The sequence below is a fragment of the Eurosta solidaginis genome, chromosome 2 (assembly GCF_040869045.1).
Source record: "Eurosta solidaginis isolate ZX-2024a chromosome 2, ASM4086904v1, whole genome shotgun sequence".
NCBI classification, from domain to species: Eukaryota; Metazoa; Arthropoda; class Insecta; order Diptera; family Tephritidae; genus Eurosta; species Eurosta solidaginis.
In genome coordinates, this window is record NC_090320.1 from 197,834,634 (window position 1) to 197,854,429 (window position 19,796).

Sequence of the window (19,796 nt, forward strand, 5' to 3'; positions counted from 1 at the left end):
TTTCGCAATGATTTCTGTAATTTCTTCTAAGTCCAATGAAGTTGACAGGAAGTTGTTATTTTTTGCTAAATTAATTATAGTTAGGAGAGTATTAAGTTCATTGTAGACTTCTGTGAGTATTAAATTTTCAGAGAAATCCTTGGGGTTTAATTTGTTTAACATTTTTTTGAAATTACTATTTATTATTTTTTGTTTATTGTGTCCCTCAATTAGTTGATTGATTCTTGTCTGTATCTCTACTTCATCATCGTGGTCTGGTGTACCTGTTATCCATTTTAATATTGTCCCTAAAGCGTTTAATCCTCTTTTAAATCTATTAACTGGATTAATCTGTTTTATTAATATTTCAATTTTTCGGTGTAATATTTTCACTTCAGGATTTGAATCTAAATTATATTTTGAGTTTAATATATTTTGGTAAGGTGTTAATATTCTAGTTAAATTTGTAATATGATATAAATAATCATAGCTATCAAATATAAAAGCTGAATTCGTTTCTATTAATATATAATCTTTTCCTTTCAGGTCTGTAATACTTGTGGCTGAACTAATTCTGTTTATGCACAGCAAGATTATTATTATTGTGAGATTCATTTCTAGTTCGTACGGATGTTATCTTTGTGTATTATTCTTTTATCAGTTGTTGTGACTGTTTTACCGTTATCCTGTTCAATTATTTTTTTCATAAATCTATCGTGTTTTTTATTTCTTCGGCTTCTCTTAACGTAAATAATATCACCTTTCTCGTAAATAATTTGTTTGTTCGGTGCCTTCTGTTGGGTGATATCTCTTTCTTGCTTATAACGAATTCTGTTTCTGATGACTGTATAGTCGTATCCTCCCCTGTGGAAAAAAACGTCCTCGGGTTTATGTCCTGTGACCAAGTGAATGTTTTTATTGTACTGTCGTACTGCTTCGAATATTACCTCTTCGTGTTTACCTTTGGTTTCCTTTACTAGTAAGTTAGTTAGCTCCACTATTGTGCTGTGCGTCCGCTCTGCTTGACCGTTCGTTGTCGAATGTTGTGGTGGCACTGCTGTGTGCTGTATATGTAGTCGATCGTATAAGGATTTTGCTACTACATTAACATATGTCGGGTCGTTATCAGTTGTTAGGTTCGTTGCGTATGGGAATATTTGGGATAGTATTTCATTCAAATATATGTATGAGTTTTTCTTATCTGGTATTTTTCTTATATAGCAGAATTTTGAGTATCTATCTACTGTAGTTATATATATTTGGTTGTCCATAAAAAATGTATCCATGTGCAGATGTGTACCTACTTCATTTGGTATTGGTGTTTTTCCGTAAAGTAATTTATTAGGACGTCTGTCGTATTTACATTTTTTACATATCTCACATATTTGTGCTGCCTTCTTTGCCATATCTCGCATGTTAGGCCAGTAATAGCTCTCAGACAGTTCTTTTATATTATTTCTATAATTTCTATGTGCTCTTCTGTGTATTTGTTCAACTATCTCATTCTGTTCATTTTCGTCAGTGATGTCTCTGACTAATGCATTTGTTATTACAAAAGTAGTGGTTGGGAAAGTTTGTACTAGTGTAGTTTTTATTTTGTATAGAATTTCTTCGGTAGTGATTATGGCGTTAATATTGTTTGGGTGTAGTACGCCTTTAATATCACTTATCAATTGTTCTATAGTTGTGAAGTATACGGTATGTCTAAATTTTCCGAATATATTTTTACTTTCTATTCTTACTAATCCATTGTTAGTTTGGATAATAATTTGATTATTAAAATGGTTTAAGCTAGTGCCTACCCTTCTTATGGTTTCAGTGGGTGAGCTGAGTTGAGAGTACTGCGATTCTGAGTCGGTTAATTGATTAATTTGTTGCCAACTTAGTGCATCCGCAACGATGTTTTGAGAACCTGGTTTGTATACCAATTTGGCACCGTATTCTTCTATTTGGTTTTTCCACCTTTTTAGTTTATTATTAGGGTTCTTCTCTGAAATAGAGTAGGTTAAGGACTGATGATCCGTATAGATTGTAAGGTCTGATCGTCCATATAAATAGTTTCTGAGTTTTTGTAGTGCCCAAATTATGGCTAATAACTCTTTTTCGTTTGTGCTATATTTTTGTTCCGTCTCGCTTAGTGTTCTGGATATAAAACAAATGGGATTTCTACCTTGGGATAACACAGCTCCTATGGCAAAATTACTTGCGCCCGTGGTTAAATCAAAGGGTTTATTGAAATCGGGTTGAAAGAGTTCGACTTGTGCTTGTAATTCCTTTTTTAATATATTCGTCGCTTTTATGGCTTCCTCATCTAATTTTATTTGCATTCTTTCACTTTGCTTTTTCTTTACGATACCGTTTTCTCCTCTTAAAAACAATGTTAGGGGTTTGGTAATCTTGGCGTAGTCTTTGATGAATTTTCTATAATATCCTGCTAGCCCTAAAAATGATCTTAAGTCTTTCAGATTCATAGGCACAGGGTAGTTTTTTATGGTCTCAATTTTTTGTGGGTCTACAGTTATTCTGTTATGTTTAATAATATGTCCTAAATATTCAGTGCTGTCTTTGAAAAAATGAGATTTTTCATATAAAATCTTCATATTTGCTTCACGCAGTGCATTTATAACAATTCTTATGTGTTCCATATGTTCATCATGTGAGGATGAATATATTAACACATCGTCTATATATACATGTACGAATTTTCCTATGTAATTTCTTAATATGTCATCTACGCATCTTTGAAATATTGAAGGTGCATTCTTTAGTCCAAACGGCAGCCTTAAGAATTCATATTTTGCTCCGTTTATGCTAAAGGCTGTCTTTCCGGTGTCTGACTCCTTGATTTTTATCTGATGGAAACCTGCTTCCAAATCTAGGGTTGTAAAAACAGTTGCTTTACCTAAATTCTGTATTGTCATGTTGACATCAGGTATGGGATATCTATCGGTAATGGTTTCGCTATTCAATTTCTGGAAGTCTATGACCATTCTTCTCTTAGGGTTTCCTAACTCGTCAGTTCCTTTCTTTGGTACAGTCCAAACGGGTGAGTATAGCATTTTATTTATTTCTTTATTTATGAAATTATTGTCTGAAAAGGGGTAAGGGTACTGTTTCGTCCATATTGGCTCTTCAGTTTTAGTGCGAATCGTGGCTTCAATTGTTGTTGTAAATGGTAAAATAGGATTTGTTTCTTCATTAATTCTCATAATTTCTTCAACCTCTTTTTTATATTTGCTCTCATCTATTGTGAAATTTACTTGACTGACATCCATTTCTTTTTTCTTCTGCTCTGTTCTCCTGACATACATCATTTTATATTCGAACAGATCTATCTTAGCCTTCATTTCTCTCAAGGATTGTTCTCCTAATATCATATCAAATTCTTTTAATTCTTCGATTTCAAAAACTAATAATTCTTGTCCTAGCATTCTTATCTTCTTAGCTGAGTTTATTGTGTTTGAACCATTCAGAGTTCTACATTATCATGTAAAATAATCTGAAGACACGGCAGATTATTTACTCGTCTAAAAAATTAGCTCTATTTTCAAATTCACTTTCATCTATATTTACCTGTAATGACTGATCACTATTATTATCCGTTATTTGATTGATCCTTTGTAGTGTCTGCGGTACTATATTATATCTTGATGACGTTGGTTGGTGGTTTCGTTTAAATGGTTCTCCTCTATTGGGATTAAAAGGTGCATATCCTGCTCTTTGTCGTTCATAGTTGTTTCTGAAAGGATTCTGTTGATACGATTGCTGTTGTTGATGCTGATTATTCGTGGATTGCCGGAATCTTCCTATTGATGTATCCACGTCCATTGGTGTCGGGTTTGATCTTCCCATATGGGGAATAGGTTGAACTCCTGGTTGATACCTCCTTTCATTTTGTGGCTGTTTAGGGTAGTTATACGCTTCTCGTCGTATCGGATTATTCTGCCTTTTATAAAGAATCTCCGTGGCAATTGCGTATGCACTTTCTAAATCTCTTGGTTTTGCTGCATATAATGTGTGTTGAGTAAATTCATCATTTATGTCATTGCGGAAGCAATCTATGGCCATTTCTTTTGTGACCTGCTGTAGAGAGTGAGTATTCCCTGGGTAATCAATTCACATTTAGTCATTGCTAAATTAAAGATTTGACAGATCTTGCTATGGAATTCGGATAGCGTCTGTTTTCCTTGTATTTGTATTTTCATTTCCTCTATGAGGGCGTTATAGCTTCTAGTATCGGGGTAGCTGTAATCTAGGCGATTGAGTATTGCTTGTACGTGGAACACTGTGCCATGATTCTGTAGAAGAGTTGCTGGTTCTCCTTCGATCTTCGTGTGACGTATTATAAATAATGCATCGTAATATGGTTTGGTATTAATAAAGGCTTCCATGGGACTCATTGCTGATATAATGGTTGCCCTCCATGTCCTGTATTTGGATGTGTCTCCGTTGAACACTGGTAGCCGTTCGAATAGTCTCAGATTTATTTCATTTGCATTGTTTATCCTGGGACTTATCGGTTGGAATTCTTCGATATTAGGTACTTGCGCTTGCCGCAGCTGGGCTAATTGTGCTTCTATAGCGGCATGAGCTTGTTCCAAGGTTACTAACCTTGCTTCCATAATGATTTCCCTGCTTTGGTCAAACACTTGTAATCGTTTTTTGCGGAAGAGGTCCAGTTTTATTTTCTGGTTCTCCTTGTCCTCTTTTTCAGGACGTGTGGAATTTGATTTTTTAGGAGTTCCTTTTATTATTCACTTATTCACTTATTCACTTATTGAGCCCCCAGTTAAGTATGTACTTTCGATTTTAAATAAAACAATATACTTTATTTGTATCTATATGTACTTTAATGAATTCTAAACTGAAGTTCATATGCTTCAGTGTAATAGAAGACTAACTTATTTCTATGCTTAATCGTCTATTTATATGCTCTGGTTTCTTTTGTTTAGTGGCTGCTGATAATGTTCAAAAAAAGGATCTTGCTGATAATGTTTAAGTAGAAATCTTATCTATGCTTACAATGGTTGAATAGGAATCTTTTGTTCGCTGAAAATATTTTATTTGGTTTTGTTTATGTTTTGTTTATGTTTGTATTTGGTTTATGTTTAAATAGAAATCTTATCTTTGCTTACAATGTTTTGGTTTCTGATAATGGTTAATAGATAGATAGAATGTTTAAAGAGGACCATACTTTTTATGTAAACTACTGATTCTATATCATACATGGGATGATGTTATCGGTACAGTAGTGTATTTTCTGTTGCACTAACTTGCGCGTGGTTATAGTCCGATATCATTCATTTTAAATAGCGATCTGAGATGAGTGTCCAGGAACTTACATGCCAAATTTCATCATGATACCTCAAAATTTACTCAATTTATCGTGCTAACGGACAGACCGGCAGACGGACGGACGGACGGACATGGCTCAATCAAATTTTTTTTCGATACTGATGATTTTGATATATGGAAGTCTATATCTATCTCGACTCCTTTATACCTGTACAACCAACCGTTATCCAATCAAAGTTAATATACTATACTCTGTGAGCTCTGCTCAACTGAGTATAAAAACTCTCTCTAAGAAATACCATACCAAAAACTATTTAACCGCATTGTGCAATTGTTAACAAATGGTTGCATCGAAAAATGTCATACAAAATTTGTTAATATTGCACCATACCGTTCTCTCAAACATGTCCTCTTCACTCACATGTATTTGATCGTAGAAATGCTTGAGAGTTTGATGTGCAGCAAAAACAACAAAAATATTATATGTTGCGTTTAGCTAACTACACTTTGGTAAGTAATGCATTTTGACCAACTTTTCGAAATTGGCTAACTTAAGTTACAGTGGCTCGTAAAAATAAAGGGGCCGAAATTTACGCAGGATTTTCTTTAAGCCTGGCTGCCAGTCTAACAATATTCGTTAATTCATTAACTTTCATAAAATTAATTCCAGTTTCTCTGCAACATTTTATGCATCTAAATTTTTGTTTCTAAACCTAAACTAACGAAGAATAAGAACTCGTTTCTTCGAGTTTGAGTTGGAACTCTTAACAAATTTACATTATAGATATGTGTATGTATATTAAAAATCTAATTTTTAACTTTAGTTTTATAATTCACATTTCCTTATATGATTTGGGATTTTGAAGACTCCAACGATGATGAAGGTATGTATGTTAAGACGAGATTTTATGTACGGCCTAGATGAAGATCAGGGGCCTGTAGATTTTCAGGAACTGGTGATGATTTGAAGCTTGTCACTGTAGAAGCGGAATGAGGGTGAGGTAAAAGGGAGGGTTGCTTGCGATTCGCACAAGCAACCCATATGCATATAATGCAAAATATGTTGTCAAATAAATTTTCAGAGCAATGTGGTGTTCGTTTTCTTGAGGAGAAAACCTGCGGAAGAAACCGATACCGCTCTGTTAGAATTTTTACTTTAACTTTTGACACCACACAATTTAATGTTAGACAGGGGGGTAAAGGGGTTTAATTTTTTAAATAAAACATTAAGACGTACCATAGATATAATGTATGTGTTTCTGCTTAAGGTTAACTGGACTGCCCTTGCTAACAAGTGGCGACAGGAGAGTTATTGAAATTAGAAGTTTTATTTGATCGCGCGAACTTGGCGAATTAGTCCATTAATTTTGTTTGAATCAAACCCAAAATAGTCAAACTTTATATGGAATCAGCCTTAGTTGATGTTATTATATGTCACACTACTTTAATATTTTAAATATTTAAAATTTTGGAGGTCTAAAAGTTTACTCCAAATTTTCTATATGTTTGAAAAAAAAGGAAACTTGACCACGACCACGATGTTTACTGCTCCGAAACTCCATAGGAAAAGATCGGTAGCTTATCGCGGAAATAGTTTTGACCTACATTGCCCAGATGAGTCGATAACTGAGTTCAATATCACCTGTTTTTGACATATGATTTGTGAAACAACATTTGTAAATAGGAACAGCGGTGGCTAACTAAACAGGATACCAAAAAAAAAGTAAATGTAGCAGGGAATAGAAATAAGAAAATTAAAAAAAGGAGGTTTGCTGCCTTGTACTACGGTACAACCTCAATGGGAGCGTTTACACTCATTATTCGCTCGTTTAAGAACCCTTAATTAGTGTAGCTCTCCTTCCCGTCCTGCAAGCAAATTAAGGGGAGCACGACGCTAGTGGGAAGAGAAGTTCGGCCTAGATATACTTTCGCAGGCTAGAGTGCATTGTATTCATTTACTGATATGATCATCTTTCTGTGGCATATTTCACATAATTGGGACTCAAATATTTTACATAATTGGTACCCATTATCGGATTCCTAAGTTATAAACACTGGGGGAATGTCTACGTGGATATCGTTGGTGGCCTTACATATTTCAGACCTTCCTTTGAAAAAATGTTTTGTTTTCATTTTTTCAAAAAAAAAAAAATTTTTTTTCTTTTTTTTAAATTTCTTTCCTTTTGTTCTTATACATATATCGACTAAAGTCATATTAATCAACTTTTTTATTGGTGTGTTCAAACGCCAAACAAGACTTCTTTTATCTTAATAACACATTTAATACTTTTTCCTTTCAACTGCCATATATTTTTTACAATTAAAAAATTTGTTTAGGATGCCTTCTCAAAAATTGTTACAGCTAATTTCGTAGCAAGTGCAAAATACTCAAATAAATCTAAATAAACGAAAACTGTATTTTTAATTAATCGAACGTATTTTTTTAAGAAAAATCAACAGCTTTAACAAGCAAAACTAATTTGCGGAGACATAAAGAAATGCAAAATAAAGCACCTAACTAAATCAAGAAAAACGACAGCGTTAAGCGAAAAATCGATGTCAAAAGAAATTAATAACAATTAAAACTATTTTTAAATTGTTTGCATGTACTTAAATCTATTTATTTGCACTATCGCAAATAAATTGTAACGTAATGTGACGATAGCTTAAATTTGTTGTGTAATTCCATTTTAAGCGTGTGAAAAATAATTAGAGGGGCCCCTCTTGTTGGTGTAGCGAAAAAGAAATATGTTAGGCGCAAATAGACGATGGCCAAAAAATTCAAAGCTTTGGTTAAATTTCGAAAAGTTTTAGCAAAAAAAAAAATAAGTGTTACGTATGTTCTAGGTCAGAGCTGCTCAACCCCTACACACTTAAAGCATTTTGTTTTTTCATAGCACTCCCATATGCCCTAAATTCGATTCATATGCAAGTGCACAGAAAAATCATTTCTATCGCCAAGGCACTTCGGTATAATATTCAAATTTACACTAAAAATTGGCACAAACAATTTTTCAAAAATCTTGTAGCACTGACGAAAATTTTAATTCAAAATTTACTCATTAAGGGGACCATCAAAATTCTTTAAACATTTCAAATTTCTGCCCATCCCGTTCCTTTTTGTTTTTCTTATTACACAAACTTTTTCACAAAGAATGTTTTTTTTCGAACATTTAAGGGTTAATATTTGAGAAAATGGCCCTAAAAATGATTCCCAAAATAAGAAAATATTTTAGTTTTACATTGACATAACGACAGTCGTGTTCAGACAAACGATATCATCTTAAATTTACACTAAAAATTAATAAAACATAAATACTTGGTGCGATTTAGCTCCAAGCATATTCAGGTGGAGCTTATCTTCCAGTTTACCATGTGCTCCTTTTTTTATTTCTCCTATGTATTGGCGGAACGGTACCAACACGTTTTATGCCGACTCCAAAGAGCATCTGCAAGGCAGATGAGTTTTCACTGAGCAGTTTTTCATTGCAGAAATACATTTAGAGCATTTGCCAAATCACTGCCCAGGGACGACCGCGCCTAAAAAAACTGATTTCCAATTAAAATAAGCTTTTGTCTAAAATTTTGATGTTCGGTGCCAGAGATATGCGGTTAAGTTCTGCAGCTAGTATAATTTTCTTCAGCATCAAATTAAAGAAATCGCAAGATAGGGGGTCACCCTGTCTGAAACCTCGTTTAGTTTCGAACGGCTTGGGGAGGTCCTTCCCAATTCTAACTGAGCTGATGATGTTGTTCAACGTCATTTTTCAAAGCCGTATAAGTTTTGCTGGGAAACCAAATTCAGACATAACGGCATATAGGCAGCTCCTTTTAGTACTTTCGAAGGCGGCTTTAACCCTCCGATAGATTGTGGCGTCTGGCCAGACGAGAAGGCTTTATTTTCATGAATAACTTTACTCCTACCCACCCGATGAAAACCCTTAGTGACTTTTTAAGTTTAGAGGCGGTCTTTACAATAATTCGGAAATCGATATTTTTTCTTTTTATTTTTTCTTTTTTTTTTTACCAAAGTTGATTATGTCACATTTTAGCGTTGTCGTCTGGCTAGACAAACATATTTTTAAGCCTATAAGACCTCATCGTTCGTATTCATTTCAAAATTTATCACTAAAAAGTCAGATTTATTTCTGGGTAATCACAATGTGCGATGAGATTTCTTCAAAGTTTAAATATTTGTGGATAAAGTTCAAAGTGTCAAATTTCGTCTGGCCAGACGACAACGCTAAGATGTGTTGAATTTATTCACCGCTAATGGGAGGGTTAAAATCGACGAAGAGGAGATTTGTGTCGACTCTTTTTTCGTGAATTTTTTCCAATATTTGGAGCAGTGTGAAAATCTGGTCGATGGTAGATTTAACGGGTGTGAAGCCACACTGATAAGATCCAATTAGCCGAGTCACGGTGAGCTTTAATCTTTCGCACAATACACTTGACGGGACCTTATATGCGATATTAATAAGGCTGGTTCCCCGATAGTTGGCGTAGTTTTCAGTATCCCCTTTGTTGTGGACTGTACAATGAACACTCAGATTCCAATCGTCGGGCATGCACTCCTACCACCATATTTTGCAAAGAAGCTGATGCACCAGCTACTCGTCGCCGTATTTGAAAAGATCCGCAGGCAATCCATCGTCCATGTAATTTCATAATACATACTTGTTTTCACTGAAAAGCAGTAAAAGTGAATGTAGGGTTAGTTTTTTCAAAGTTTTTCTATGATATTAGTGATAATACGCCAAAAAAGTTTTTAAATAAATAAAAATAAAAGGTTCACAACTTCAAACGTAAGGTTTTATGAAAAACGTATAGTTTTATGCTTATTTCAACATATTTTACTTATATGTACCAATCGTCCGGCATGGAGGTACATATGTATACCAGTATTTCTGTAAGTACTGTATAACGAGATTAATCGCTGTGACTAAAGTTTATTACTTCCCCAGAAAATGGAACCTGAAGATATCCGAAAAATTCTGGAGGACGACCCAGAAAGTGCTAGTGTTTATGAAGATTTTTTAACGGGAAGCTCCAGCAATTTCTTGCCAAGTGATTACACTAGTTCCGGTGGTAACGAAACGCACCAAATGGTGTATCGAGTTTTAGCAGTGGTAACGAAGATTGAGAAGATGACATCGCTTCGAAACCCGTCGCATCGAGCACCAATATCATTTGTAATACTCCTTGTGATAACTAGATATCGAAAATAAATGTTTATGAGCCTCGCAACTGCAAAAAATCAGATAACATACCTAGGCCAATTGTCACGAAGCTACCGTTGCGACTGTCAAAAAAACATTGAAAACAGGCGAAAGAACTCATGTATCATGCCCAAATTCAATAAAATTGTATGGGGAGGTCATGGGTGGGGTCGACTTGGCTGATCAAATATCTCGGCTCTAAGAATACGATAAGAAATCGGATAAGTAAGGGAAGACGGGTTTCTATCGTTTGATGATGATGACAGCCGTAAATGCTTGGATTATTTGGAGAGAGTTCCCCAAAAGCAATCGAAGCTCTGTAAATCTTTGACATAGATACCAATTCTATACATAATAAAGAAAATTGTAAAATTTTTCTAAAAAACATAAGAGACACTTATCTAATATGCATGGAAATTTTCTTCATTTATCTTCTGTGGAAGTTCGTTTTGAGTGTTCCTTTCATATTTGGCACATTGGTAGCCACGGCCACTAGTGCTTAAACGTATTTTGCATACGCGGTCAAAAGATGAGTTTGTTAAAACTCAATACAATACATTTCTGTACAAAATAACTTCAAGGAAAAATGTCGGATAAATCGATTAATGGATGAGCAATGCTCACTTAAATTTTTTTTCGGTTGAGACTTCGAATTTTTTGTATTGACTTAAGCAGGATATTAAACAAAATCGCTATGCACTACCATAGAAAAATTCAATTTTTTTCATGAAATTATGTGGTCCAATTTACAAAACGTGTCCTGGACAAGGATTCCCTACTTTAACTCGGAATATTCCTTCAGAGTACTCCATGGAACATCTGTGGGCAAGAACTTGCCAAAAAGTACTTAAAAATTACTTAATGGACTACCCACAAGCAAGGCATGAGCTGGACCATATACTTCATATTGGAATACAATATAACAAAAATAGAAATAATGTCACCAAACATTATATTCTATAAATAGCAAATACGGTTCACACCAAAGTGGACAAAATCCAATAACTCCAAACCAAAACGCAATAAATTCATTTCTTAGATCTAAACGCAATAATTACAAACAACCTCATATTTGCCTTAACGTCTAGTTGTCTGATAAATTTGATTTTTTGGCTACTTCTGTGTTCTTCCATACCTGCTATAATAGCATAAGTATCATTTGATAATGTGCCTAGATTTAAGACTGGTAACTTTTCCTCATTAATTTAGGAACTTGTTATGAGTCACTTATTGCGCTTTGATTTAGAACTTCTCATATCACTTAATTACCAACTCCATGCGTATACTTATGTACCCGCGTGAGAGTTTTTAATTGAATTCATATAATTAAAAACTATAAAATAATGAAATGACTGGAAAAAGATAATCAAAGGCAATACAATTAAGTTTAAATTTGAAAAATAAAATAAATATATTTTTATTTTCTTACACTAAGTGTAGCAGAAATTCGCAACGTAATCGAGTAACATTATTTTTAAATTATGTTTACTACCATAGCATCTTCCGTCTATGACGGAATCTGAACTTCAGCTAACAATGGCTTATAATAAATTAATAAAAAATTTTCAGGCTAATCGAACAGTGATTCGAATTTAATAGAATGGATCGGCCCCTGTTCCACTTTCCGGAGGAAGATTTTATAGGAATACTCTCCGGGTTTACACAATAAATACGATTTATTACAATATATCGTACCTTAGTCCACTTTCCGAAAGGAACAGGAAGTACCTCTATAAAAAATTCCAAACAAATCGCACTATAAACTGTTTTATGTAGAAAAGTTTCTCAAATGTTATATTTGTCAAAGAGGTACCCCTTTAACGCCTTTCAAGCGAATCGCATCATAAATACGATTTTTTTGGGATAGGTCGGTCCTGGAAAAGTTTCTAAAAGAGTGGGCTAGTCACGAAAGTACTCCTATACCGAGTTTCAAGCAAATTGCACAATACGCTAAAGAAGTATAACTTCAATAAAAAATTTTATTTAATCATTGCAGTGAGAATGTCGGGCGAAAAGGGTTTTTATTAATCAGAACATCCTTACATATTCAAGAGCTAGCCCGTGTAAAAAAATATTCTAATTTATTGCACTATAATTCAACTTTAATAATCCATAACTACTTCGCCTTCAATAAAATACTTGTTTCAATAGAAAGTACTTGTACATCCTTAACCAAAACAATTCAAAACTTTCCATGCAATTAATTCTAACAAATGGTTTCGTATTCCTTTTACCCTTCAGGGAAAAATTATTGTCAAGTTAATGAAAAACTGACATTAATATTACGACTACCGATATGCTAATAGCAATAAACAGTTAGAAAATAGGTGCCACGCTTACTGCGTCAATTGTAACGGTTATGAGCTTGTGTGATATGTAATTCGATATGATAGAATGGATATAAATGAAAATAGAGAGCAAAGAATTTATGATTACTTCGAATTTGTTTAATTTAATTACATGAAAGCAATTAATTCTAATTTGAAAATATGTTTGTAAAAAGTACTGTTATGATAATTGAGTAGAAACAATTTCATTATACGGTGAGATGAGCACAAAAAGTATTTTACTACGACAGCGAGAGCGCGTTTGTTTGCTATAAAATGAGCATCTGCAATGAATTTTCCATTAAAAAGCTTAACACTTGCACTCTCATCAATAACTTCAGAGAGTTTATCCTACCAGGAGCGCTGCGCATATAAAAAGGCTCGTAGAGAACATGAAAAGTTATTCGTTTTGAGAATTTTGAATTGGTCGTGTGTACGGGATTCCGGATTGCAATTTTTTTAGAAAATTACATATTTGTGAAAAAAAAATTATATTCGCACATAAAGCATAAAGCATCTGTGTGCAATTCATTGCAAGAGAAAATTTTTTCTTGCTAAAACTACATTTAAAATAAATCAATAACAAATGTAGAAGGCCACCAAGAAAGTGCAACGCCCTTTTGTGTATACATAATTCATATGAAAAGTGGAAAAATTGCCATTTGGCTTGACACGACACAGATTTATTGTGTGCAAAAAGACTGAAAATCGATTTTTTCGTCGGACAATTCGGGTGCAAAGATACATATAAGTAAATTTAAATGTACATTTAGTGAATATGGATTTTTAGTGTTCTTTTAGTACTTGTACTGACTTTATTAAGACACTTTTAATTTTGAAATTGGGTGCATTTTGGTTCACCGTTTAATACAACTGCCAAATAAAAAAAATCAATAACTTAAAGTTTTCATATAAACTATTCTACCACTTTACCGTAAATCGAATTTTACAAAGCCTACATACGCTATTTAAACTGAGCGCAAATATTTTTGCTTAAAAACTTTCTTTCCAAGTGCCCATTAACGCGTACGCAACAAATTTTGAAAAAAGTTTTTAAACAAACTACAACAACGGAGCCAATACTAAAATTCCAATCTCAATTCTACGCACCGGACGAGACTGCCTCTACAAGAGGGCGGCATTCACGTCCTAAAAAGACTACACCACATCGGTAGCCAAAGGCTAAAACGGCAGACACAGGCAAAGCGAGCAATCAGCCATAAAATCAAGAAAATCAGAAAAAAAAAACAACAACGCATCTGAAAAACCTAATCAATGGCGTACTACTTAATAAATATTCTTAAATTTAACGTCAAGTATTTAAAAAGCAATTAATATACGTGTTATCCCCAATAAAATTAACGTATTAACAATAATAATAATAATAACAATAGACTGTTCAATGACGCACAAAATGCACTAAATAGAAACGGAAATAAACATAAAAAAATAAAACACCCACAAAAATATGAAATAGTAAATAAGAAATAAATTCGCTCTACAATGGATTAATAAGCAATTCCCTTACTAGCACGTCATCATAAAAAAGCAGAAAAGTAAAAAAAGGATAGCCTAACCTAGAAAAAAAAAACATAAAAACCAAAAAAATAAAATAAAGAAATAAATTACACCCATTACTGATTACTTTTGCTATCAATTCCTCCTCACTTTAATCATTACTGTATTAGTTTGTTTGCCTCTTGGCAAACTTACAGACTTTTGGTCGTCAGTTTCATTTGTCTCTTTCCGGTATTAATTGTACACATTTACACTCAACAACTGGTGCAAAAATACTTTTTTAAGTATATAAGTATTAGAGTGGCCAAGTGCGACTCATAGCTTAAAGCAAACAATGGAAAGATCTGAAAATTTTTCAGATTATCTCTTTGCGAAGATGGGTCCGCCCAACAGTACAACCGTCAATGGTACCGAGCTGCCACCAAAGACAACTGAACGTAGTGAAGCGCCACGTGAATTAACTGGCTATGAGAAATGGCTGCGTGAGAATCTAATGTTGCTAGTGACGCTGTCGGGTGTGTTGTTAGGAGTTATTATGGGTAAGTAGACATATAAAGATGTATATATATACATATGTATCTATGTATTATTAGTATACTAAGAAATTACACCTTTCCCAGATTGAAATCAGAAATAGGCAATTTTATTTCAGATTTCGGAAAATGTAGTTTGAATATAAGAACAGGCATTTGGATTTAACAATGTGTTAATAGGAACTCAGAATAGGAAATTGGATTTCAGAAAATCTTAGTTCAAAATGTGTTTCAAATACTTGTACTAGATGGAATAGTAGAGAAAGCTCTTGCAACCAACCAAAGGAATAAATCAGGGACAAAAAATAATAATTATTTTTTTTTGGAGTCGAAAAAGTCCTGGTCAAAAAATTGTCCTAGGTGAAAATGTTTGAGTTCACAGGTATCCCTATAGCAATATCATATCGAATCATGCATCCTTTTCATTTTTCGAACTTTTTGCATAAAAGTCCACATATAAAAGTAAAATCTGTATTTTTATTTTTTAATGCCGAAATAAAAGTCCCGCTTGATAACAAAGAAACGGCATATCCGAATTAAAAAAAACTTGGTATCAATCGATTCTCCTGTATTCCTAAAATTTAAAACCTTATGGACGTTTGAAAATTTCTGTTAATAATACTAGAAATTTATCATAAACAAACTAGATCGAAAATCTCGTAGTATAAATGGTGAACTTGCAGTGGATTTTTGCAATAAATTTCGTTCCAATACAACTATTACAGTGAAAATTGGTAAACCGCATTCTGCTGTGATAGGAAAGCTTTCCAAAAAAAGAAATGTTCGTAATCGGTCAGTAGCCACGCCCCTTTCTGTATATAGAAATTTCCGCACAGAACAAGCGATATTTGAGTATCTGAAGAAGCCACGTTATGATTTGGGATGATTTGGGGCCCGGGATCCCGTCGGGATTATTTCGGTACTATTTAGATATCATTTTGGGGCCATTTTCCGGAATCATTTAAGGACTCTTCGAAACCGGCAGTTCAGCACACATGATTTTTTAAATTATGAGCTTTTATGGCCATGGATTTTCTGCAAATGCCTAATGTTTGTTATTCGTAATTTTGTATTTTTCTAGTCCTGAGGATGATTTCAGATTGAAACCGATATATCGACCAATGGCTTCTTTAGATACTCAAATATCGCATGTTCTGTGCGGAAATTTCTATATACAGAAAGGGGCGTGGCTACTGACCGATTACGACCATTTGTTTTTTTGGAAAGCTTTCCTATCGTAGCAGAATGCGGTTACAAATTTGCACTCTAATAGTTGTATTGGAACGAAATTTATTGCAAAAATCCACTGCAAGTTCACCATTTATACTACGAGATTTTCGATCTAGTTTGTTTATGATAAATTTCTAGTATTATTAACAGAAATTTTCAAAAGTCCATAAAGTTTAAATTTTTAGGAATCCAGGAGAATCGATTGATACCAAGTTTTTTTAATTCGGATATGCCGTTTCTTTGTTATCAAGCGGGACTTTTATTTCGGCCTTAAAAAATAAAAGTCTTGATTTAACTTTTATTTCGAAACTTTTATATTTAAAGTCCAAAATTAATAAATTTGCAAGGACTTATATTATAAAGGAATAGTTTCAGCCCCTGGACCCTTGCGCTATGCTTCCAAGAAAACAACTATTTACACACTGTTCCTTCATTTGGTCGCGAGATCAAATCTTAATTCGTTTGCAGACCGCATGATGATTTTTTCAATGCCTCAACATTGAACACACGTGAGTTTGATCACCCTCATAGATTAACAAGTAAGCCTTCCTTTTGGCTTGCGGGTGTAACCGATCATTACATACTCAGTTGAGAGCCATGGAGACGAAGGGAAAATCACCATGTAAGAAAATGAACCTAGGGTAACCCTGGAATGTGCTTGTATGACATGTGTATCAAATAGAAGATATTAAAGAGTATTTAAAGAGGGAGTGGGCCATAGTTCTATAGATGGACGCCATTTAGGGATATCGCCATAAAGGTGGACCAGGGCTGACTCTAGAATTTTTTTGTACGATATGAGTATCAAATGAAAGGTTTTAATGAGTATTTTAAAAGGGAGTGGGCCTTAGTTCTATACGTGGACTCCTTTTCAAGATATCTCCCTAAAGGTGGACCAGGGGTGACTCTAGAATGTGTTTGTACGATATGGGTATCAAATTAAAGGAATAAAGGGTTTTAAAAGGAGTGGTGGTAGTTGTATATGTGAAGGCGTTTTCTCGTTATCGACCAAAATGTGGACAACGGTGACCCAGAACATCATCTGTCGGGTACCGTTAATTTATTGATAGTATTCCTGCCAAAATTCCAAGGGCTTTTGATTTCGCCCTTCAGAAATTTTTCATTTTCTTCTACTTAGTATGGTAGGTGTCACACCCATTTTACAAAGTTTTTTTTCTAAAGTTATATTTTACGTCAATAAACCAATCCAGTTACCATGTTTCATCCCTTTTTTCGTATTTGGTATAGAATTATGGCATTTTTTTCATTTTTCGTAATTTTCGATATCGAAAAAGTGGCCGTGATCATAGTCGGATTTCCGCCATTTTTTATACCAATACATAGTGAGTTCAGATAAGTACGTGAACTGAGTTTAGTAAAGATATATCGATTTTTGTTCAAGTTATCGTGTTAACGGCCGAGCGGAAGGACAGACGGTCGACTGTGTATAAAAACTGGGCGTGGCTTCAACCGATTTCGCCTTTTTTCACAGAAAACAGTTATCGTCCTAGAGTCAAAGCCCCTACCAAATTTCACAAGGATTGGTAAATGTTTGTTCGACTTATGCCATTAAAAGTATCCTAGACAAATGAAATGAAAAAGGGCGGAGCCACGCCAATTTTGAAATTTTCTTTTGTTTTTGTATTTTGTTGCACCATATCATTACTGGAGTTGAATGTTGACATAATTTACGTATATACTGTAAAGATATTAAATTTTTTGTTAAAACTTGCCTTTAAAATTTTTTTTTAAAAGTGGGCGTGGTCGTTCTCCGATTTTGCTAATTTTTATTAAGCATACATACAGTAACAGTAGTAACGTTCCTGCCAAATTTCATTATGATATCTTCAACGACTGCCAAATTACAGCTTGCAAAACTTTTAAATTACCTTCTTTTAAAAGTGGGCGGTGCCACGCCCATTATCCAAAATTTTACTAGTATTCTATTCTGCGTCATAAGTTCACCTCACCTACCAAGTTCCATCGCTTTGTCCGTCGTTGGTAATGAATTATCGCACTTTTTCCGTTTTTCGAAATTTTCGATATCGAAAAAATGGGCTTGGTTATAGTCCGATATTCTTCATTTTAAATAGCGATCTGAGATGAGTGCCCAGGAACCTACATAACAAATTTCATCAAGATATGTCAAAATTTACTCAAGTTATCGTGTTAAAGGCCGGACGGACGGACGGACATGGCTCAATCAAATTTTTTTTCGATACTGATGATTTTGATATATGGAAGTCTATATCTAGCTCGATTCCTTTATACCTGTACAACCAACCGTTATCCAATCAAAGTTAATATACTCTGTGACCTCTGCTCAACTGAGTATAAAAACGTGTTTGGCAATTGTAGTGGTGCCATTTTTAAATTCAAATTTTAGCGCTATAATCAATTTCTTTGAAATTTTGTTTAATTACCTGCACTGCTCCTTAAGAACACATATCGTCACATATTGTTTTTAACCAAAACTTTTAGTTTGGCCGTAAAATAGGCGCGAAGTTCCAACTTGCCTATTTATATATAGATTAGAATACGCAGAATCCTGAATTACTTGGCGATAAAAAATTAGATACGAAAATGCAAGAATTTATCTGAACTTTCATTAAAAAAAATATAGTCAAATCGGATGTAAGAGTTCGAATACAAATGCATATCTTATGTTCTTATTTAGAAGATCTTAATACTCTTGAAACATCCTTAATTTAATTGTAAATTTGTAGTTTTATTTTCATTGCCGCAATTATTATATTTATGAATTTCCGGCAAATATCTCAAGATTTTACGGGTGTATTGGTAAATCTTACTAAGAATTCAGAATCAGCATGCCGCAATACATATCGCCCACCTAGATAAGAACAGCGATCAACTGAAAAAATTACAATATTCAGAAAACGCGAAAACCCGGTGTGCTCTATATTCACATGAGTCTAGTAAAATGTACAGACTACTATGTGACAGCGTAATATTTAAACATTTTTGTGGTCTGCCTTTAACCTCGAGTTATTTTAATTTTTCGTTCAAAGGTCTTGATATATCACTATGGTCTCAAATATAACATGAAATGATGAAATATATGAAAACTACTTTGCAAACGAACTTGCTAGGAAGGGTACGACCAGGAAAATTCTTTTCGACAAAGAACGCTAAGGTATGCCCCTTGCCACATTCTAGCTGATGCCAAAAAAGCGCATCTACAGTCAAGCCGACGAAAGATGCCGGCTAATACCGGGGTGTCGGATGTATAAGCAAATGTGCCCGTAATAGGATCCTAAAAGATCTCGTCACGTTAACACTCTCGTAGGTGCTAATTATTTTGTGATTTATTGGCCGCGGCCTTATAGGTAGGCATGCAGAAAGGCTTGGAGCGCCTTATCGTCGGTGCTGCAGGAGTTGCATGGAGGGTAAAGAGGAGGAAATGATAGTCCCAGCGGGTTAGGGGCTTATGATATACCCGCTGTAGGTATGCCTGTAGCAAGAGGGGACTAAAATACCAAATTGATTCAAGGAGTTGCCAGCACAATATATAGCTTCTCCAACCCAATTGTCAACCTCACCTACCCGTGGCGATTCCTGTTTCATTAACAGCCGAGCCTCTGGCAACCCCGAACTTCTGATGGATCTAGGGGGTGGGAGGGCGGTATAGCCTAGAAGGTTGCATGGGGTCATACCAAATCGTTCCCGAGATGGTC

The 19,796-nt window shown here is 34.4% G+C and overlaps 1 protein-coding gene across 3 annotated transcripts in view; it reads left to right on the forward strand.

The window, feature by feature from the left end:
* Positions 1 to 19,796, forward strand: part of Eaat2 (Excitatory amino acid transporter 2) — a 76,359-nt gene that overhangs the window by 16,182 nt on the left and 40,381 nt on the right. The window contains exon 3 of one of the 3 annotated variants that reach the window (XM_067766859.1): positions 14,681 to 14,877. In XM_067766859.1, the coding sequence (XP_067622960.1) occupies positions 14,715 to 14,877 (163 nt within the window). In that variant the 5' untranslated portion in view covers positions 14,681 to 14,714. Of the gene's footprint in view, positions 1 to 11,481; positions 14,878 to 19,796 lie in introns of those variants that run through there. The other 2 variants (XM_067766858.1, XM_067766857.1) reach the window with 2 other exon arrangements.